Source organism: Bombina bombina, chromosome 12 (assembly GCF_027579735.1).
Source record: "Bombina bombina isolate aBomBom1 chromosome 12, aBomBom1.pri, whole genome shotgun sequence".
In the NCBI taxonomy this organism is placed as follows: Eukaryota; Metazoa; Chordata; class Amphibia; order Anura; family Bombinatoridae; genus Bombina; species Bombina bombina.
In genome coordinates, this window is record NC_069510.1 from 99,986,904 (window position 1) to 100,007,827 (window position 20,924).

At 40.5% G+C, this 20,924-nt stretch overlaps 1 protein-coding gene across 1 annotated transcript in view; it reads left to right on the top strand.

The window, feature by feature from the left end:
- The window catches only part of ALAS2 (5'-aminolevulinate synthase 2), a 58,255-nt gene extending 37,574 nt beyond the window's left edge, over nt 1–20,681 (top strand). The window contains exons 2-11 of the mRNA XM_053695993.1: nt 5,032–5,227; nt 5,312–5,479; nt 5,688–5,822; nt 5,898–6,120; nt 13,797–13,981; nt 14,691–14,870; nt 16,974–17,138; nt 18,641–18,909; nt 19,184–19,346; nt 20,174–20,681. Of these exons, the coding sequence (XP_053551968.1) occupies nt 5,050–5,227; nt 5,312–5,479; nt 5,688–5,822; nt 5,898–6,120; nt 13,797–13,981; nt 14,691–14,870; nt 16,974–17,138; nt 18,641–18,909; nt 19,184–19,346; nt 20,174–20,337 (1,830 nt within the window). The 5' untranslated portion in view covers nt 5,032–5,049 and the 3' untranslated portion in view covers nt 20,338–20,681. The remainder of the gene's footprint in view (nt 1–5,031; nt 5,228–5,311; nt 5,480–5,687; nt 5,823–5,897; nt 6,121–13,796; nt 13,982–14,690; nt 14,871–16,973; nt 17,139–18,640; nt 18,910–19,183; nt 19,347–20,173) is intronic.
- The last annotated feature ends 243 nt before the right edge of the window (nt 20,682–20,924 follow it).

Genomic DNA, 20,924 nt, shown 5'->3' on the forward strand with positions numbered 1-20,924 from the left:
CTACACAAAAGACTGGCAGCTGTGCCAGATGTTCAAGCATTTGTTCAGGCTCTGGTTAGGATCAAGCCTGTTTACAGACCTTTGACTCCTCCCTGGAGTCTAAATCTAGTTCTTTCAGTTCTTCAAGGGGTTCCGTTTGAACCCTTACATTCCATAGATGTTAAGTTACTATCTTGGAAAGTTTTGTTTTTTGTTGCAATTTCTTCTGCTAGAAGAGTTTCAGAGTTATCTGCTCTGCAGTGTTCTCCTCCTTATCTGGTGTTCCATGCAGATAAGGTGGTTTTGCGTACTAAGCCTGGTTTTCTTCCTAAAGTTGTTTCTAACAAAAATATTAACCAGGAGATAGTTGTACCTTCTTTGTTTCCGAATCCAGTTTCAAAGAAGGAACGTTTGTTACACAATTTGGACGTTGTCCGTGCTCTAAAGTTCTATTTAGAGGCTACTAAAGATTTCAGACAAACATCTTCCTTGTTTGTTGTTTATTCTGGTAAAAGGAGAGGTCTAAAAGCGACTTCTACCTCTCTTTCCTTTTGGCTTAAAAGCATTATCCGATTGGCTTATGAGACTGCCGGACGGCAGCCTCCTGAAAGAATCACAGCTCACTCCACTAGGGCTGTGGCTTCCACATGGGCCTTCAAGAACGAGGCTTCTGTTGACCAGATATGTAAGGCAGCGACTTGGTCTTCACTGCACACTTTTGCCAAATTTTACAAATATGATACTTTTGCTTCTTCGGAGGCTATTTTTGGGAGAAAGGTTTTGCAAGCTGTGGTGCCTTCCGTTTAGGTGACCTGATTTGCTCCCTCCCTTCATCCGTGTCCTAAAGCTTTGGTATTGGTTCCCACAAGTAAGGATGACGCCGTGGACCGGACACACCAATGTTGGAGAAAACAGAATTTATGCTTACCTTATAAATTACTTTCCCCCACGGGTGTGTCCGGTCCACGGCCCGCCCTGGTTTTTTAATCAGGTCTGATGAATTATTTTCTCTAACTACAGTCACCACGGTACCATATGGTTTCTCCTATATATATTTCCTCCTGTCCGTCGGTCGAATGACTGGGGTGGGCGGAGCCTAGGAGGGATCATGTGACCAGCTTTGCTGGGACTCTTTGCCATTTCCTGTTGGGGAAGAGAATATCCCACAAGTAAGGATGACGCCGTGGACCGGACACACCGTTGGAGAAAGTAATTTATCAGGTAAGCATAAATTCTGTTTCCTCCAGTAATGTCAGAGATGATCTCCTTCAGACCAGGCCCGAATAGGGTCTGTCCCTTGAAGGAGATGTTAAGAAGCTTAGACTTTGAAGTAACGTCTGCTGACCAGGACTTAAGCCATAGCGCCCTGCGCGCCAGAATGGCAAAACCTGAATTCTTAGCCGTCAGCTTGGTTAAATGAAAAACGGCGTCAGAAATAAAGGAATTAGCTAACTTAAGAGCTTTAATCCTGTCTAAAATATCATCTAACAGGGTCTCCACCTGTAGAGCCTCCTCAAGAGACTCGAACCAGAAAGCCGCTGCAGCAGTAACTGGGGCAATGCATGCAAGAGACTGGAGAATAGAACCTTGATGTATAAAAATTCTCTTAAGGAGACCGTCCAAATTTTTATCCATAGGATCTAGGAAAGCACAACTGTCCTTGACGGGGCTAATTGTACGCTTCGCTAGGGTAGAGACTGCTCCCTCCACCTTAGGGATCGTCTGCCACGAGTCCCGTATGGCGGCATCTATGGGAAACATCTTTTTAAAAGCAGGAGGGGAGAGAACGGCACACCTGGTCTATCCCATTCCTTAGTAATAATTTCCGAAAACCTCTTAGAGACTGGAAAAACATCAGTGTAAACAGGCACTGCAAAGCACTTGTCCATCTTACACAATTTCTCTGGAACTACAATGGGTTCACAGTCATCCAGAGTCGCTAAAACCTCCCTAAGCAATAAGCGGAGGTGTTCGAGCTTAAATTTAAACGCTGTCATTTCAGAATCAGACTGAAGCAACGCCTTCCCTGAATCTGAAATGTCACCCACAGATAGAAGCTCTCCTGCCTCAGCTTCTGAGTATTGTGAGGGTATATCGGACACAGGTATTAAAGCGTCAGAAAGCTCTGTATTAGTTTCTGGCCCCAGAGCTGTCTCGCTTTCCTTGTAACCCTGGCAGTTTGGACAATACCTCTGTAAGGGTATTAGTCATAACTGCCGCCATGTCCTGTAAGGTAAAAGAATTAGACGCGCTAGATGTACTTGGCGTCACTTGAGCGGGAGTTATAGGTTCTGACACATGGGGAGAGCTAGATGGCATAATCTCCCTTTTTTCAGTCAGAGAATCCTCTGGAGATAAATCTTTAAGCGCCATAATATGGTCTTTATAGTTTATAGAAATTTCAGTACATTTGTACACATTCTAAGAGGGGGTTCCACCATGGCTTCCAAACATATTGAACAAGGAGTTTCCTCTATGTCAGACATGTTTAACAGACTAGTAATGAGACAAGCAAGCTTGGAAAACACTTTAATAAAGGTGAAACAGTAATTAAACAAAAAAGTTACTGTGCCTTTAAGAGAAAAAAAAAACCTAGCACTTAAACTGCAAAACAGTGTAAAAATATAGTAAAGTCTTCGAAATTTTTACAGTGTGTGTAAGGGACTAAAACAACATTGCACCCACTTGCAAATGGATGATTAACCCCTTAGCCCCCAAACCGGATTAAAAAACGTCAACCACTGGTAAAAAAACAGTTGAGCAACTGCCACAGCTCTGCTGAGGCTCCTACCTGCCCTCAAATACAATTTGGTGAAGGAATAAACCCCTTATAATGGTCCTCAGATGCCAAAGGACTCCTCTAGGGAAGCTGGATGTCTCAGTCTGAATAAAAACTGCACAGCAATAGCGCTAAAATAGGCCCCTCCCACCATGTACTGGATGTCAGAGGGGCCTTAAGAAAATACTCCTAGGAGTATCTGACTAGCCCATGTGGAAAACTAGGCCCCAAATAAAGATTTATCTCTCTCAGAGAAAAAAAACGTTCTATTTATGAAAAAAATGTAAACGTTTTGACACTGAATAATATTAACATGAGTATTACCCTGTTTTGTAAGCATAATCCCAGTCGCTGTTAAATCACTGCATCAGGCTTACCTCAAATACACAAGGCTCTGTCAGCATTTTCTAGAACTTATTTAATCTCTCTAGAAATAAAAATACTGAACATACCTCAAAGCAGGTAATCTGCAGACCGTTCCCCCAACTGAAGCTTTCTTCTATACTCTTCAGTTATGTGTGAGAACAGCAATGGACCTTAGTTACAAACCGCTAAGATCATCAACCTCCAGGCAGAATTCTTCATCTAATTTCTGCCTGAGAGTAAAAACAGTACAACGCTGGTACCGTTTAAAAATAACAAACTTATGATTGAAGATAACACTACACTAAGTCACCACTTATCTCTTGATACTTCCCTTGTCGGGAGTTGCAAGAGAATGACTGGAGGTGGCAGTTAGGGGAGGAGCTATATAGACAGCTCTGCTGTGGGTGTCCTCTTGCAACTTCCTGTTGGGAAGGAGAATATCCCACAAGTAATGGATGAACCCGTGGACTGGATACACCTTACAAGAGAAATAGTTTAATGATGATTTGTGAGACAAACCTTGAAAAAAATTTAATATTAGCTAATTTTAGCTTAATATTGGCTTACATTTTAGCTGGGTGTTGCATTCTGTCTCTCGTTAGCATGGGCAAGAAACAGACTTACTGTTTCTCTAGCATTCACTGAATAGTAAGCCAGGTCATGGTGCTCTAGAAGATTTATGACATCACACTAGATATGCCTTCCTGTAGAGATACCAGGACCTTGCAGGGCTGTGACAGGAAGTAATGGACACTGCACAAATAAAGTAAAAAAAAAAAGTACAGGTAGCCCTCAGTTTACGCCGGGGTTAGGTTCCAGAAGGAATGGTTGTAAATCGAAACCGTTGTAAATTGAAACCCAGTTTATAATGTAAGTCAATGGGAAGTGAGGGAGTTAGGTTCCAGGCCCCTCTCAAAATTATCATAAGTAATACCTAATACACTATTTTTAAAGCTTTGAATGAAGACTTTAAATGCTAAACAGCCTTATAAACCTAATAAAATAAGCACACAACACAGAATATATAATTAAACTAAAACATTTGCTAAACAGCATTATAAACCTAATAAAATAATCACACAACACAGACTTCACTTGCATTTTTCTGCAAACAGTTCTTTCTATGCATTCCAATCTGGACTGATTTATAGACAGGGAGATATTGTTCCTTTGAAATCTGCTTGATTGCTCAGGTATGGTTAAACTGATTAATTTCAGCTTGCTTAGCTTTGCTGCAACACAAGCGGACAGCTCCACCTACTGGCTATTTTAATAAATGCGCTGCTTATCAATGCTTTTCAATAGCAGTCACATGACTGGAAAAAAAGGTTGTTATTCTGAAACGGTGTAAATTGAATCGTTGTAAAACGAGGGCCACCTGTACAAGTACAACCCACTGCTTAGTGCTTTTTATTACAACAATGAAACAGACTCTTTCATATCCATTTAAATGGATTGTAAACAGATTAATTATATTAGAAAAGATTAGAACTGTGTTTATTGAGGTTGTTTTTTAATGGTCAAAACTCCTCCCACCACTTTCCTTATTTGGAAGAGCCAATCCAGTCTTGAGTCAGGAGATGACGGAGCTTGCCACTCACATTGTGTTAATACAATCTCCATTATTTGCTTTCAGCATAAATGATAAGATAAGAAACGACACACTAGGGACAATTTTCAGACTTAAATTACAGGAAAAGGGGGCAAAATAAAGAATTCAGGGGAAATGCAAGGTCCCTAAACTCCTGCTGAGGAGTCCATGCAGCATAGTGAACAAAACCTACAATATAAAATAGGTAGACAAAGCATAAGTACACAGGTTGAGGACATGAGCAGGATTTATTGGTATATTTTTAACTGTAAAACTAACACTGTGTATTAAATATTTGATGCTTCTCTCTTTTTAGACACCTTGACGTGTGAATATGGCTTCTTTTCTTCAACGTTGTCCCTTCTATACCAGGGACCCTTCAATGTTCCTGCGGGCCGCTCGTCCACTGGTCATGCGCAGTGCCGAGCGCTGCCCAGTCATGGTGACCCGCAGCCTGTCTACCTCTGCTGGTAACTGGCAGAGGGCTAAGGACACCACACCAGTCACTGGAGGTACTTTGAAAAGCATTCAATTGTTCCATACTCTGTTTGAAAAAGTCACAGGGCTCAGTTCAGTATTGCTTTGATTTTTTTCAGTGTCCACTGGTGCCTCCAACAGGCGTACACTAGCTCAGGCTGCCCCACAAGCTGCTACAGCCAGTGCCAAGTGTCCCTTCATTGAGAAAGAGATAGGAGCGACTGAGAGTATTATCGTGCAGAGAGCTGGTCCAGAAGTGCAAGAAGATGTCAGGGCATTCAAAACAGGTACCCTGCCAATTATATTACTTAGGTGTTTATAATGAGATAATGTGGATACTAGCTGCTAGACAGATTAAATCTTGTTTAACACAATGATTTCACACTTCACTACTTATGATCCAGAGGAAGGAGTATCCTGTAATTTTATGAATGGTTGTGGATCAAAATTCAGGAGGAGGTACATCAAGGTTAACAACTCTGTTCTCTAATCTAGACGTTCTCAGCTCTCTGTTGATGGAAGTCCAGTCTAATCTTAAGAAGAAGTTCCTGAGCCCTTCCCCTAAAAAGGTGAATCTCGGAACTGGAGCTCCTCTCATTCCAACCCATCTGATTAAAGAAAACATGACAGGTATCAGAGACTCTTAGTAAACTTCCTGATGTTGTCTTTCTTTCTGTCCTACTGCTCACTTTTGTCCTATTTCAGGTGGAGCTGCCTATGGTTACGATGAGTTCTTTAGCCGGAGGATTGATGAGAAGAAGCAGGATCACACATATCGGGTGTTCAAGACAGTGAACCGCAAGGCAGATGCCTACCCTTTTGCTGAGGATTTCTCTGACCTCCAGGGTGATAAGAAGGAAGTGTCCGTATGGTGCAGCAATGACTACCTGGGCATGAGTCGCCACCCAAGGGTGGTAGATGCCATCTCGTGAGTGTCCAACTAAATTTTTTTTTTTTAAATTACAAATATTTTTTATTTTTTTTTAAGTATTTTATGCATCATCCACAATGATAAAAAATACTTGTATCTAATCATTTCAAGTAATTGTGTATCCCATGGTGATCACAGATAAGTTATTTCATATGTATATTCTTTTTAGTGGATCATCATACACGTAATAATGCTAAGTTAGTTTTACATTCATGTGATGCAAAAGATCTGAATCAGTATAAACTTCGCACAAATAATGATGTATCAGATTAGAGCTAGAATATTTGTTTTTATCACTAAGAAAGGATTTTATACATAATAATATGCAGAAGTATCCAACAGAATAGCGCCATGTTGCTAGGATATGTCAGGCTTAGAGCCAGAGGCTAAAGTCAAAATGTAATGAATGGTGTTGGAATATAGGATATATACGTGATAGATTATGGGGGACTAGGAGAAAAAGATGATTGATGAAAACAAACAGGATGACCTAAGGCTTAAAGGGACACTAAACCCAAATATTTTCTTTTGTGATTCAGATAGAGCATTCAATTTTAAGCAACTTTCTAATTTACTCCTATTATCAATTTTTCTTCGTTGTCTTGCTATCTTTATTTGAAAAAGAAGGCATCTAAGCTTTTTTTGGTTCAGAACTCTGGACAGCACTTTTTTATTGGTGAATGAATTTATCCACCAATCAGCAAGAACAACCCAGGTTGTTCACCAAAAATGGGCCGGCATCTAAACTTGCATTCTTGCATTTCAAATAAAGATACCAAGAGAAAAAAATTTGATAATAAGAGTAAATTAGAAAGTTGCTTAAAATTTCATGCTCTATCTGAATCACAAAAGAAAAAAAACATAATTTATGCTTACCTGATAAATTCCTTTCTTCTGTTGTGTGATCAGTCCACGGGTCATCATTACTTCTGGGATATAACTCCTCCCCAACAGGAAATGCAAGAGGATTCACCCAGCAGAGCTGCATATAGCTCCTCCCCTCTACGTCAGTCCCAGTCATTCGACCAAGAATCAACGAGAGGAAGGAGTAACCAAGGGTGAAGTGGTGACTGGAGTATAATTTAAAAAATATTTACCTGCCTTAAAACAGGCGCGGGCCGTGGACTGATCACACAACAGAAGAAAGGAATTTATCAGGTAAGCATAAATTATGTTTTCTTCTGTTATGTGTGATCAGTCCACGGGTCATCATTACTTCTGGGATACCAATACCAAAGCAAAAGTACACGGATGACGGGAGGGATAGGCAGGCTCATTATACAGAAGGAACCACTGCCTGAAGAACCTTTCTCCCAAAAATAGCCTCCGAAGAAGCAAAAGTGTCAAATTTGTAAAATTTGGAAAAAGTATGAAGCGAAGACCAAGTTGCAGCCTTGCAAATCTGTTCAACAGAGGCCTCATTCTTAAAGGCCCAAGTGGAAGCCACAGCTCTAGTGGAGTGAGCTGTAATCCTTTCAGGAGGCTGCTGTCCAGCAGTCTCATAGGCTAAACGTATTATGCTACGAAGCCAAAAAGAGAGAGAGGTAGCAGAAGCTTTTTGACCTCTCCTCTGTCCAGAATAAACGACAAACAGGGAAGAAGTTTGGCGAAATCTTTAGTTGCCTGCAAGTAGAACTTGAGGGCACGAACTACATCCAGATTGTGTAGAAGACGTTCCTTCTTGAAGAAGGATTTGGACACAGGGATGGAACAACAATCTCTTGATTGATGTTCCTGTTAGTGACTACCTTAGGTAAGAACCCAGGTTTAGTACGCAGAACTACCTTGTCTGAGTGAAAAAATCAGATAAGGGGAATCCACAATGTAAGGCTGATAACTCAGAGACTCTTCGAGCCGAGGAAATAGCAATTAAAAACAGAACTTTCCAAGATAACAATTTTATATCAATGGAATGAAGGGGTTCAAACGGAACACCCTGTAAAACGTTAAGAACTAAGTTTAAACTCCATGGCGGAGCAACAGCCTTAAACCACAGGCTTGATCCTAGCTAAAGCCTGACAAAAGGCCTGGACGTCTGGATTTTCTGACAGAGACGCCTGTGTAACAAGATGGACAGAGCTGAAATCTGTCCCTTTAATGAGCTAGCTGATAAACCCTTTTCTAAACCTTCTTGTAGAAAAGACAATATCCTAGCGATCCTAACCTTACTCCAGGAGTAACCTTTGGATTCGCACCAGTATAGGTATTTCCGCCATATTTTATGGTAAATCCTTCTGGTAACAGGCTTCCTAGCCTGAATCAGGGTATCAATAACCGACTCAGAAAAACCACGTTTTGATAAAATCAAGCGTTCAATTTCCAAGCAGTCAGCTTCAGAGAAGTTAGATTTTGATGTTTGAATGGACCCTGTATCAGAAGGTCCTGTCTTAGAGGTAGAGACCAAGGCGGACAGGATGACATGTCCACTAGATCTGCATACCAAGTCCTGCGTGGCCATGCAGGTGCTATTAGAATTACTGATAGCTCTCTCCTGTTTTGATTTTGGCAATCAATCGAGGAAGCAGCGGGAAGGGTGGAAACACATAAGCCATCCCGAAGTTCCAAGGTGCTGTCAAAGCATCTATCAGAACTGCTTCCGGATCCCTGGATCTGGACCCGTAGCGAGGAAGTTTGGCGTTCTGGCGAGACGCCATGAGATCTATCTCTGGTTTGCCCCAACGTCGAAGTATTTGGGCAAAGACCTCCGGATGAAGTTCCCACCCCCCCCGGATGAAAAGTCTGGCGACTCAAGAAATCCGCCTCCCAGTTCTCCACTCCCGGGATGTGGATTGCTGACAGGTGGCAAGAGTGAGACTCTGCCCAGCGAATTATCTTTGATACTTCCATCATTGCTAGGGAGCTTCTTGTCCCTCCCTGATGGTTGATGTAAGCTACAGTCGTGATGTTGTCCGACTGAAACCTGATGAACCCCCGAGTTGTTAACTGGGGCCAAGCCAGAAGGGCATTGAGAACCGCTCTCAATTCCAGAATGTTTATTGGCAGGAGACTCTCCTCCTGATTCCATAGTCCCTGAGCCTTCAGAGAATTCCAGACAGCGCCCCAACCTAGTAGGCTGGCGTCTGTTGTTACAATTGTCCAGTCTGGCCTGCTGAATGGCATCCCCCTGGACAGGTGTGGCCGATAAAGCCACCATAGAAGAGAATTTCTGGTCTCTTGATTTAGATTCAGAGTAGGGGACAAATCTGAGTAATCCCCATTCCACTGACTTAGCATGCATAATTGCAGCGGTCTGAGGTGTAGGCGTGCAAAAGGTACTATGTCCATTGCCGCTACCATTAAGCCGATCACCTCCATGCATTGAGCTACTGACGGGTGTTGAATGGAATGAAGGACACGGCATGCATTTTGAAGCTTTGTTAACCTGTCTTCTGTCAGGTAAATCTTCATTTCTACAGAATCTATAAGAGTCCCCAAGAATGGAACTCTTGTGAGAGGAAAGAGAGAACTCTTCTTTTCGTTCACTTTCCATCCATGCGACCTTAGAAATGCCAGAACTAACTCTGTATGAGACTTGGCAGTTTGAAAGCTTGAAGCTTGTATTAGAATGTCGTCTAGGTACGGAGCTACCGAAATCCCTCGCGGTCTTAGTACCGCCAGAAGGGTACCCAGAACCTTTGTGAAGATTCTTGGAGCCGTAGCCAATCCGAATGGAAGAGCTACAAACTGGTAGTGCCTGTCTAAGAAGGCGAACCTTAGATACCGGTGATGATCTTTTGTGGATCGGGAATGTGAAGGTAAGCATCCTTTAAATCCACAGTGTCATGTACTGACCCTCTTGGATCATGGGTAAAATTGTCCGAATAGTTTCCATTTTGAACGATGGAACTCTTAGGAATTTGTTTAGAATCTTTAAATCTAAGATTGGCCTGAAAGTTCCCTCTTTTTTGGGAACCACAACAGGTTTGAGTAGAACCCTTGTCCTTGTTCCGACCGCGGAAACCGGATGGATCACTCCCATTAATAACAGATCTTGTACGCAGCGTAGAAACGCTTCTTTCTTTATCTGGTTTGTTGACAACCTTGACAGATGAAATCTCCCTCTTGGGGGAGATAATTTGAAGTCTAGAAGGTATCCTGAGATATGATCTCTAGTGCCCAGGGATCCTGAACATCTCTTGCCCAGGGCTGGGCGAAAGAGAGAGAGTCTGCCCCCCACTAGATCCGGTCCGGATCGGGGGCTCTCGGTTCATGCTGTCTTTGGGCAGCAGCAGGTTTCCTGGCCTGCTTGCTCTTGTTCCAGGCCTGGTTAGGCTTCCAGCCTTGCCTGTAACGAGCAACAGCTCCTTCCTGTTTTGGTGCAGTGGAGGTTGATGCTGCTCCTGTTTTGAAATTCCGAAGGGACGAAAATTAGACTGTCTAGCCTTAGCTTTGGCTTTGTCTTGGGGTAGGGCGTGGCCCTTACCTCCTGTAATGTCAGCGATAATTTCTTTCAAACCGGGCCCAAATAAAGACTGCCCCTTGAAAGGTATATTAAGTAATTTGGACTTAGAAGTAACATCTGCTGACCAGGATTTTAGCCACAGCGCCCTACGTGCCTGTATGGCGGAATCCTGAGTTCTTAGCCGTAAGTTTGGTTAAATGTACTACGGCCTCCGAAATGAAAGAATTAGCTAGTTTAAGGACTCTAAGCCTGTCCGTAATGTCGTCTAGCGTAGATGAACTAAGGTTCTCTTCCAGCGACTCAATCCAAAATGCTGCCGCAGCCGTAATCGGCGCGATACATGCAAGGGGTTGCAATATAAAACCTTGTTGAACAAACATTTTCTTAAGGTAACCCTCTAATTTTTTTATCCATTGGATCTGAGAAAGCACAGCTATCCTCCACCGGGATAGTGGTACGCTTAGCTAAAGTAGAAACTGCTCCCTCCACCTTGGGGACCGTTTGCCATAAGTCCCGAGTGGTGGCGTCTATTGGAAACATCTTTCTAAATATTGGAGGGGGTGAGAACGGCACACCGGGTCTATCCCACTCCTTAGTAACAATTTCAGTTAGTCTCTTAGGTATAGGAAAAACTTCAGTACTCGCCGGTACCGCAAAGTATTTATCCAACCTGCACAGTTTCTCTGGTATTGCAACGGTGTTACAATCGTTGAGAGCTGCTAAGACCTCCCCTAGTAATACACGGAGGTTCTCCAATTTAAATTTAAAATTTGAAATATCTGAGTCCAATCTGTTTGGATCAGAACCGTCACCCACAGAATGAAGCTCTCCGTCCTCATGCTCTGCGAGCTGTGACGCAGTATCAGACATGGCCCTAGCATTGTCAGCGCACTCTGTTCTCACCCCAGAGTGATCACGCTTGCCTCTTAGTTCTGGTAATTTAGACAAAACTTCAGTCATAACAGTAGCCATATCTTGTAATGTTATCTGTAATGGCCGCCCAGATGTACTAGGCGCCATAATATCACGCACCTCCCGGGCGGAGATGCAGGTACTGCCGCGTGAGGCGAGTTAGTCGGCATAACTCTCCCCTCGCTGTTTGGTGAAATTTGTTCACATTGTACAGATTGACTTTTATTTAAAGTAGCATCAATACAGTTAGTACATAAATTTCTATTGGGCTCCACCTTGGCATTGGAACAAATGACACAGATATCTTCCTCTGAGTCAGACATGTTTAACACACTAGCAAAAAACTTACAACTTGGTTATAATCTTTTTTAGCAAAAACGTACTGTGCCTCAAAGAGGTACTAAACGATTAAATGACAGTTGAAATAATGAACTGAAAAACAGTTATAGCATCAAACTTTAAAACAACACAACTTTTAGCAAAGGTTTGTTTCCCATTAGTAAAATAACAATAATTAAATTTGACATAAAAAATACAAAGCAACGTTTTTTATTCACAGTCACTATAAGAATTCTCACAGCTCTGCTGAGAGAATTTACCTCCCTTCAAAGAAGTTTGAAGACCCCTGAGATCTGTCAGAGATGAACCGGATCATGCAGGAAATATAAAAGTAACTGACTGGAATTTTTTGATGCGTAGCAAAGAGCGCCAAAAACGGCCCCTCCCTCTCCCACACAGCAGTGAAGAGAAACGAAACTGTCACAAATAAAAGCAAAAAAGGCTGCCAAGTGGAAAATAATGCCCAAATATTTATTCACACAGTACCTCAGCAATGTAAACGATTCTACATTCCAGCAAAAACGTTTAACATGATAAATAGTTATTACAAGGATTAGTGACCTTTAACAGAGTAGTTCCGGTGAAATACCATCCCCAGAAAACTGAAGTGTATACATACATGTCATTTTAACGGTATGGCAGGATTTTCTCATCAATTCCATTCAGAAAATAAAAACTGCTACATACCTCAATGCAGATTCATCTGCCCGCTGTCCCCTGATCTGAAGCCTTTACCTCCCTCAGATGGCCGAGAACAGCAATATAATCTTAACAACTCCGGTTAAAATCATAGTAAAAAACTCTGGCAGATTCTTCCTCAAACTCTGCCAGAGAAGTAATAACACGCTCCGGTGCTATTGTAAAATAACAAACTTTTGATTGAAGTCATAAAAACTAAGTATAATCACCATAGTCCTCTCACACATCCTATCTAGTCGTTGGGTGCAAGAGAATGACTGGGACTGACGTAGAGGGGAGGAGCTATATGCAGCTCTGCTGGGTGAATCCTCTTGCATTTCCTGTTGGGGAGGAGTTATATCCCAGAAGTAATGATGACCCGTGGACTGATCACACATAACAGAAGAAATTGGGTTCGGTGTCGCTTTAACAATAGTAAGATAGTAAAGGCAGAAGCAGAAAAGACCAATGATCAAACGCTCACCAAACGCTACTGATGCAAAAACTCTGGGGTTAATTTCTGTGCATTAAAGGGACAGTCTACTCCAGAATTTTTATTGTTTAGAAAGATAGATAATCCCTTTATTACCCATTCCCCAGTTTTGCATAACCAGCACAGTTATATTAATATACTTTTTCTTTTATCTCTGTGATTACCTTATATCTAAGCCTCTGCAGACTGCCCCCTTATTTCAGTTATTTTGACAGATTTGCATTTCACCAATCAGTGCCCTCTCATATGTTACTTCACGGGCTTGAGCACAGTCTTAGTTCATGGGTGGCATATAGATAACGCCCTCTAGCTGTGAAAAACTGTCAAATGCATTCAGATAAGAGGCGGCCTTCAAGGGCTTAGAAATTAGCATATGAGCCTTCCTAAATTTAGCTTTCAGCTAAGAATACCAAGAAAACAAAGCAAGATGATACAAGTAAATTGGAAAATTGTTTAAAATGACATGCCCTATCTGAATCATGAAAGTTTAATTTAGACTAGACTGTCCCTTTAAACTTTAATATAGGTGTCTCTCCTTCACGTCTAAAACCCTGCATAGCAGGATAAACAGCCCTGAAACAAAAATTTGCCTTCCTACCATTCTTTGAGGGACCTTGCAGTACTGACTTTTTAGATAATATTGTCAGACCCGAGAGCTTTAGATAATCTGACCCAGTGAGAGATAAATGGGAAAGAAAAAAACAGGAAAGGACGTCTCCTGTCTCTGGTTGCACCAGAAGACAACTTAGCTGTTCTTTTGAAAATTCCAACCATAGACATCATACAGTTGTTGCCTGGTACTAATCCTGTAACCCCTTGTAACTCCTCTAATAATGCCCTTTTCTTTAGGGATGCTCTGAAGGAGCACGGAGCTGGGGCAGGTGGCACAAGGAACATATCTGGCACCAGTAAATACCACGTGGACCTGGAATGTGAGTTGGCCGATCTGCATAATAAGGATGCCGCCCTGCTGTTTTCCTCATGCTTCGTGGCAAATGACTCTACTCTTTTCACTCTTGCTAAGATGCTACCAGGTGAGTGTAATAGAACAAAACTAACTTACACAGGCCCGGTTTTAGTGCCAAGAGGCATCAAGAGTTCAGGCTCCCATTTGTGTTGTGTGCTGAAAAAGTAAGCTAAAGGTAATGCATAATAACCCATATTTTTAGTGTGTATATTATTGTGTTACTTAAAGGGACATGAAACACAAACGTTTTCTTTCATGATTCAGATAGAGAATATAATTTTAAACAACATTCCAATTTACTTCAATTATCTAATCTCTTTAATTCTTTAGATATCCTTTGTTGAAGAAATAGCAATGCACATCTGTGGCCAATCACACGAGGCATCTATGTGCAGCTACCAATCAGGAGCTACTGAGCCTATTTATAAATGCTTTTAAACATAGGATATCAAGAGAATAAAGCAAATTAGATGATAGAAGTAAATTGGAATGTTGTTTAAAATTGCATGCTCTTTCTAAATCATGAAAAAAAAGTGGGTTTCATGTCCCTTTAAGTAGACTTTAAAAGTATTATTATATATTATAGTATCATAGAAGGAATTGCTGGTTGCCAAAATATTTCTCTATCTATCCCTGACAAGGACAACGTTAGTGTTGTCTGACAATCGGGTGGTTATACACTAATTTGCTCTAATTCTACAATCTGCCTTACACCTTGTTGCTGCATACCGCTAGCATTAGACTTGGCTTTTACCATGTGCACTTGCTGTCTCTAGGTTGTGAGATTTACTCCGATGCTGGGAACCATGCCTCAATGATCCAGGGAATTCGAAACAGCGGTGTCACCAAATATGTCTTCCGTCACAATGACCCTTCTCATCTGGAGGAACTGCTGCGGGAATCCAACCCCAAGAGACCTAAGATTGTGGCTTTTGAGACTGTGCACTCAATGGATGGTAGAGCTCTAACTATATTACTGATATTGCTCATATTACTAAGGAATTGTGCTGTTGTGTGTTCTGCTTTAGTGCTTAGATATAAGTAGCACACACTCATCTTTTTAATAAAAATGCAACTTACTTAAAGGGATACTAAACCCACATTTTTTTCTTTCATGATTCAGATAGAAAATACAATTTTTAGCAACTTTCTAATTTACTCCTTTTATATTTTTGTCTTTGTTCTCTTGCTATCTTTATTTGAAAAAGCAGGGAAGTAAGCTTAAGTGCCGGCCCATTTTTGGTTCAGCACCTGGGTAGCGCTTGCTGATTGGTGGCTAAATCAGCAAGTGCTACCCAGGTTCTGAACCATAAATGAGCCGACTTCTAACCTTAAATTCCTGCCTTTTCAAATAAAGATAGCAAAAGAACAAATATAGATTGATAATAGAAATAAATTAGAAAGTTGCTTAAAATTGCATAATCTGTATCATGAAAGAAAATATTTGGGTTTAGCATCCCTTTAAAGGAATAGTAAAGTTAAAAATTAAACTTTCATGATTTGTATACTATAGAGCATGCAATTTTAAATTACTTTCTAATTTACTTATATTATCTAATTTGCTTTGTTGTCATGGTATCAGGGTGGTTACAAATTTAATGATTAAATAAAAATAAAAAAAGTTAAATTATTTTTTGAGGGAAAATCTATTTTAAGATAGTTTCTGTTTAAAATTAATTATAATACAAAAGTTATTCGTTCTGAAATAAGGAGTAGTTTTTAATTATTTAACAAGATGCTGTATATTCAAGGCTGTAATGTTTATTTATTTTTTGGTAATTAATTCCATTACTTCATTAACAATCTCATGCTCTCCCAGAGGTTTCTGTAAGATTATTGGGGCATTTTTTTCTATCTTGAAGCTATTATCACATATTATTGGTTTTGTAGTTCTCAAAACTGTGAATTTGTGTCTGCAGAAATAACTTGCCCCTTCTTCATAGCAAAATGTTATAAAATAAACAAAGACCTGAAAGGGACATAAACCCAAACGTTTTCTTTCATGATTCAGATACAGCATACAATTTTCAGATTTGCTTCAATATCTTGGTATCCTTTGTTGAAGGAGAGCAATGCTATACTAGGGCCTAGTTGAACACATTGGATAAATCAGTGACAAGCAGCTAGCTCACAGTAGTGTATTGCTTCTGAGCCTACCTATGTATGCTTTTCAATAATAGATACTTAGAGAAGTAATTATATTAGAAAAGAGAAGTAAATTGGAAAGTTGTTAAAATTGCATGTTCTTTCTGAATCATGAAAGTTTAATTTTGACGTTTATGTCCCTTTAATGCCATTGCTTCGCTGCAAATCTCTGTACACAGAATGAACCCCATACTAAGTTTCAAGAAGCTCAATAAATAGAAGATTGATTGGAGTGGAATAGATCTGCACAAGGACCTAAGTGTGAGGAAGGAAGGGGCAAGCAGAACAAAAATATGATATTGTTTTAGTTAAACTATTTACAAATGTTATTGTAATAATTATTTTTCTCCTTCCAATAAAGTACAGCTGAAAAGTTGATCAAATATGAATGATTAACCTATTAAACTGGAGATAGTTCACCTCCGAATAATTTCATTCATTTCAATTATCTAGCTATACATATCTAATGATATATAGCAAAATCAGAAATGGTGATTTAAATTGTATCCTGCTTGGTATCCTTTTCTGAGCAGCAATGCACTATTCGGAGTTAGCTACTGACTGGTGCATGCACATATATCCCTTTTATAATTTTCTCACCAGATGTGTTCAGCTAGCTCCCAGTAGTTAACTGCTACTCTTTCAACAAAGGATATCAAGATAATGAAGCAAAGTAAATTTAAATTGTGTTTAAACGTATATACTCCATCCGAATCATGAAAGAAAGTTTGGCTTTCATGTGCCTTTAATGTTTTTCCGGATCCTGCACTTACAGTGCTCAGCACATTCTTACCTAGCGTATGTTTACCCAATATGCTCTTTATTCTTGTCTTCTACCTCATTAATGTTACACGTGAGACCAAGGTTTGTATCTGCCTACGCCAACTTAAGTATTTGTATCTTATTCCTCTCAGGTGCTATCTGCCCCCTAGAAGAGATGTGTGATGTGGCACACAAGTATGGAGCATTGACCTTTGTGGACGAGGTGCACGCTGTAGGATTGTATGGGGCAAGAGGCGCTGGTGTTGGGGAAAGAGACGGAGTTATGCACAAGATAGACATTGTTTCAGGAACTCTGGGTAATGAAACGAGAAAACTGGTATTAAAAAACACGTGATATACAAAACAGTATTCATGTATTTTTGCATGGATAAATGATCAAGTTATGCTATAGAAATGTCTCTCACTTTAAAAAGAGTTATAGCATTTCATATCATTTTAGTAGTGGAACAAGAAGGATGTAATCATGTTATATGAGTTGGGCACAAGCAATCATTGATAAACTCCTATTTGGAACAATAAAGGGATACTAAGCCCAATTTTTTTATTTTATGTTTTAGATATAGCATGCAATTTTTCTTCGTTCTCTTGCTATCTTTATATATACATTTAGCCACCAATCAGCAAGCACAACCCAGGTGCTGAACCTAAAATGGGCCGGCTCCTAAGCGTAGATTTCTGATTTTTAAATAAAGATAGCAAGAGAATGAAGAAAATTTGATAATAGGCGTAAATTAGAAAGTTGCTTAAAATTGCAGGCTTTATCTGAAACATAAAAGAATAAATGTGGGCTTAGTATATACATATGGCTTAAAAGATGACTTCTGCAACTGAATGCAATAGGAGTAGGAATTAAGGACCCTTTAAATCAGTAAAAACCAAGGACATAATCATATCAGGGATGATTACCGGGTACAATGTGAAAAGTCGCAGCAATTCTGGCTGCTGTGATCCATGGGCAGTGTTCTCCCCAAGACTTTTCCAGCCATTATTAACAAAAAATTACTAATATTAAAAATGTGCATAAAGTATCCTTAATTACATTTATGTTAAATTATGCAATTAAATTGTGCTTTGGCTAGCAGAAAAGAATATAATATTAGAAAATATTACACTGAACCCACATGGCTACTTTATAATGCTGTCAAACATTTCTGTGGAGAATACTGATGGGTTTTATTCTTTACATCTCACTGTTAGTGACCATGGGGCCAATTTATCAAAGGTCTTGCGGACCTGATCCGACAGTGCGGATCAGGTCCGCAAGACCTCGCTGAATGCGGAGAGCAATACGCTCTCTGCATTTAACATTGCACCAGCGGCTCACAAGAGCTAATGGTGCAACGCCGCCCCCTGCTGACTCGCGGCCAATCGGCCGCCAGCAGGGAGGTGTCAATCAACCCGATCGTACTCGATCGGGTTGATTTCCGGCAATTCCTGTCCGCCTCATCAGAGCAGGCGGACAGGTTTATATAACTGCTGTTTCTGGCGAGTCTGAAGACTCGCCAGAAACACAGGCCCACAAGCTCTATACGGAGCTTGATAAATGGGCCCCCATGCGTTTATCAGAGAGACCTCAGCAGTCTAACAGTATAAGAGGTTTACATGTTCCCACTACTATAGCTCTGACACCAGTCTGTGTAGGATTTCCTCTAGTAGTTTCAAGATTAAACAATAATGCCTTAAAGAATCAGGCAGTGAAAAGGTTACAGTCTAGTGTTGTGTTTATAATCAGATTGGCCTAAGGAATCTAATCATTTAATATTCTGCAGCTCACTAACACTATTATTTTTTTGTCTAGGTAAGGCCTTTGGCTGTGTGGGTGGTTATGTGGCCAGCACAGCCTCCCTCATAGACACCGTACGCTCTTATGCTGCTGGTTTCATCTTTACCACCTCACTGCCCCCCATGGTGCTGGCTGGGGCCCTGGAGTCTGTGCGAGTGCTGAAGAGCGAAGAAGGACAGGCGTTGAGGCGTGCTCACCAACGCAATGTTAAGCACATGCGTCAGCTTCTTATGGATGCAGGGCTACCCGTTATCAACTGCCCCAGTCACATCATCCCTATACGGGTGAGCTGAACATTAAGATGGTCTCATTGGGGTGGGAGGGGAGAGAAGAAAACTATTAAGATAAAGGAAAGCTTGATGTGTTAAGTTGTATTTGTCATGTAAACATTTACAATTTGATTCATAAAAACCCCCAATGACTGCTTGATTAAAACGTTCCAATTACAAGGAAGCTTATTCTACTAAGATCTATTTTTACTTTTTTGGGTCATTGTATACAGAAAAACATTAGCTATGGAGCCAATGACTATATACAATTCTGTTCTTTATTCACTAGGTTGGAAACGCTGCACTGAACACCAGAATCTGTGACATTCTTCTCTCCCAGTACAACATCTACGTCCAGGCTATCAATTACCCAACTGTCCCCCGAGGAGAAGAACTGCTAAGGCTGGCACCATCCCCTCACCACGCCCCTGATATGATGAGCTATTTTGTGGGTAAGTGGGAGTATTAATGTCAGAACATGTAGTAGTTTATAAAGATTAATTAAAGGGATCTGAAACCCAAACATTCTTTCATGATTCAGAGCGTAAAATTAAAAATAACGTTTCCAATGCACTTCCATTATCAAATTTGCTTCATTCCCATAGATTTTTTATTTTTTTTTAGAGATATTAAAGTAGGTGTCTGGATCACTACATAGCAGGAAATGCAAATGGATGACATTCTTGTAAACCTGTGGTCATATAGTGCTTCAGACACATGCACGTCCCTGCGTTTACCCCCTGCTTTTCAACAAACGATACCAAGAGAACAAAGAAAATTTGATAATAAAAGTAAATTAAAATGTGCAATTTTAAACAACTTTCTATCTGAATCAAAGTACTACTGGGCGCTAGCTGCTGATTGGTGGCTGCGCATATCTGCCTCTTGTGATTGGCTTACCTGATGTGTCCAGCTAGCTCCCAGTAGCGCATTACTGCTCCTTCAACAAATGATACCAAGCGAACAAAACAAATTAGATACTAAAAGTGAATTGGAAGGTAATTTAAAATTGTATGATCCATCTGCTTTATGAAAGAAAAATGTTGCTTTTCATGTCCGTTTACAAGGGATATGAAACCCAAAAAAATGTATTTTGTGATTCAGACAGAGCATACGATTTAAAAAACGTCTTGAAATGGTGCAAAACTGTAACAGGTGACGGGCCCAACTTCCTTTATTTCACTCTCTCACTTAGTACAGTCTCCCCTAGACCTTCACATGCCTCATCTCATTGTGCTACCATTCTGCCCCCATTGATGCTAATATTTTGCATTGACAGAGAGCCTGGTGAACACCTGGAAAGAAGCTGGCATGCCCGTACAGATGCCCTCCGCTGCAGAGTGCAACTTCTGCCATCGACCCCTGCACTTTGACCTGATGAGTGAGTGGGAGCGGTCTTACTTTGGTAACATGGAGCCAAAGTACATCACCATGTACGCATGAAGCTGAACAAGACCACTCATCATACCCAGAGACCCCCCGTGACAAGCCTTCCCTGCAATTTACACTTGTATAGATAATATACACTGTACCTTCAATCTACAGGTCTGCAGGCAAATAATCCAACATACGGTACTTCCTACTGACCATTTTATAAATTAGTGACAGATACAGTCCAAATATTTATTTAACATCACTCTCACACGTTTAAGGTGGTATTTAAATTCCTTTATACATTATTTTATATTGATTTCCCCAATCTAACAAAAGATATTGAAGTTATTCAGTGACACAAGATCATAGCTGACTCTGGGTATGAATTCCACACTAATAAAGTTTTGAACTAATCCCTGTCTCGGGCTGTTTATTGAACAATCAGATTTATGGTACTAAATACTGATACGGTCTTAGAAAACCAGAACAGCCTAATGGGTTTCCAAACCTACAACTTTAAGTGTGACTAAACCATTACCATACAATAATACTATTAGGCGGACAATAAAAAAACAGCTATATTTTAAAGTGACGGTAAATTAAAAAGCAATATAAAGTACAATTGTAAACTACATCTTAAGCTGAATCAAACCGCA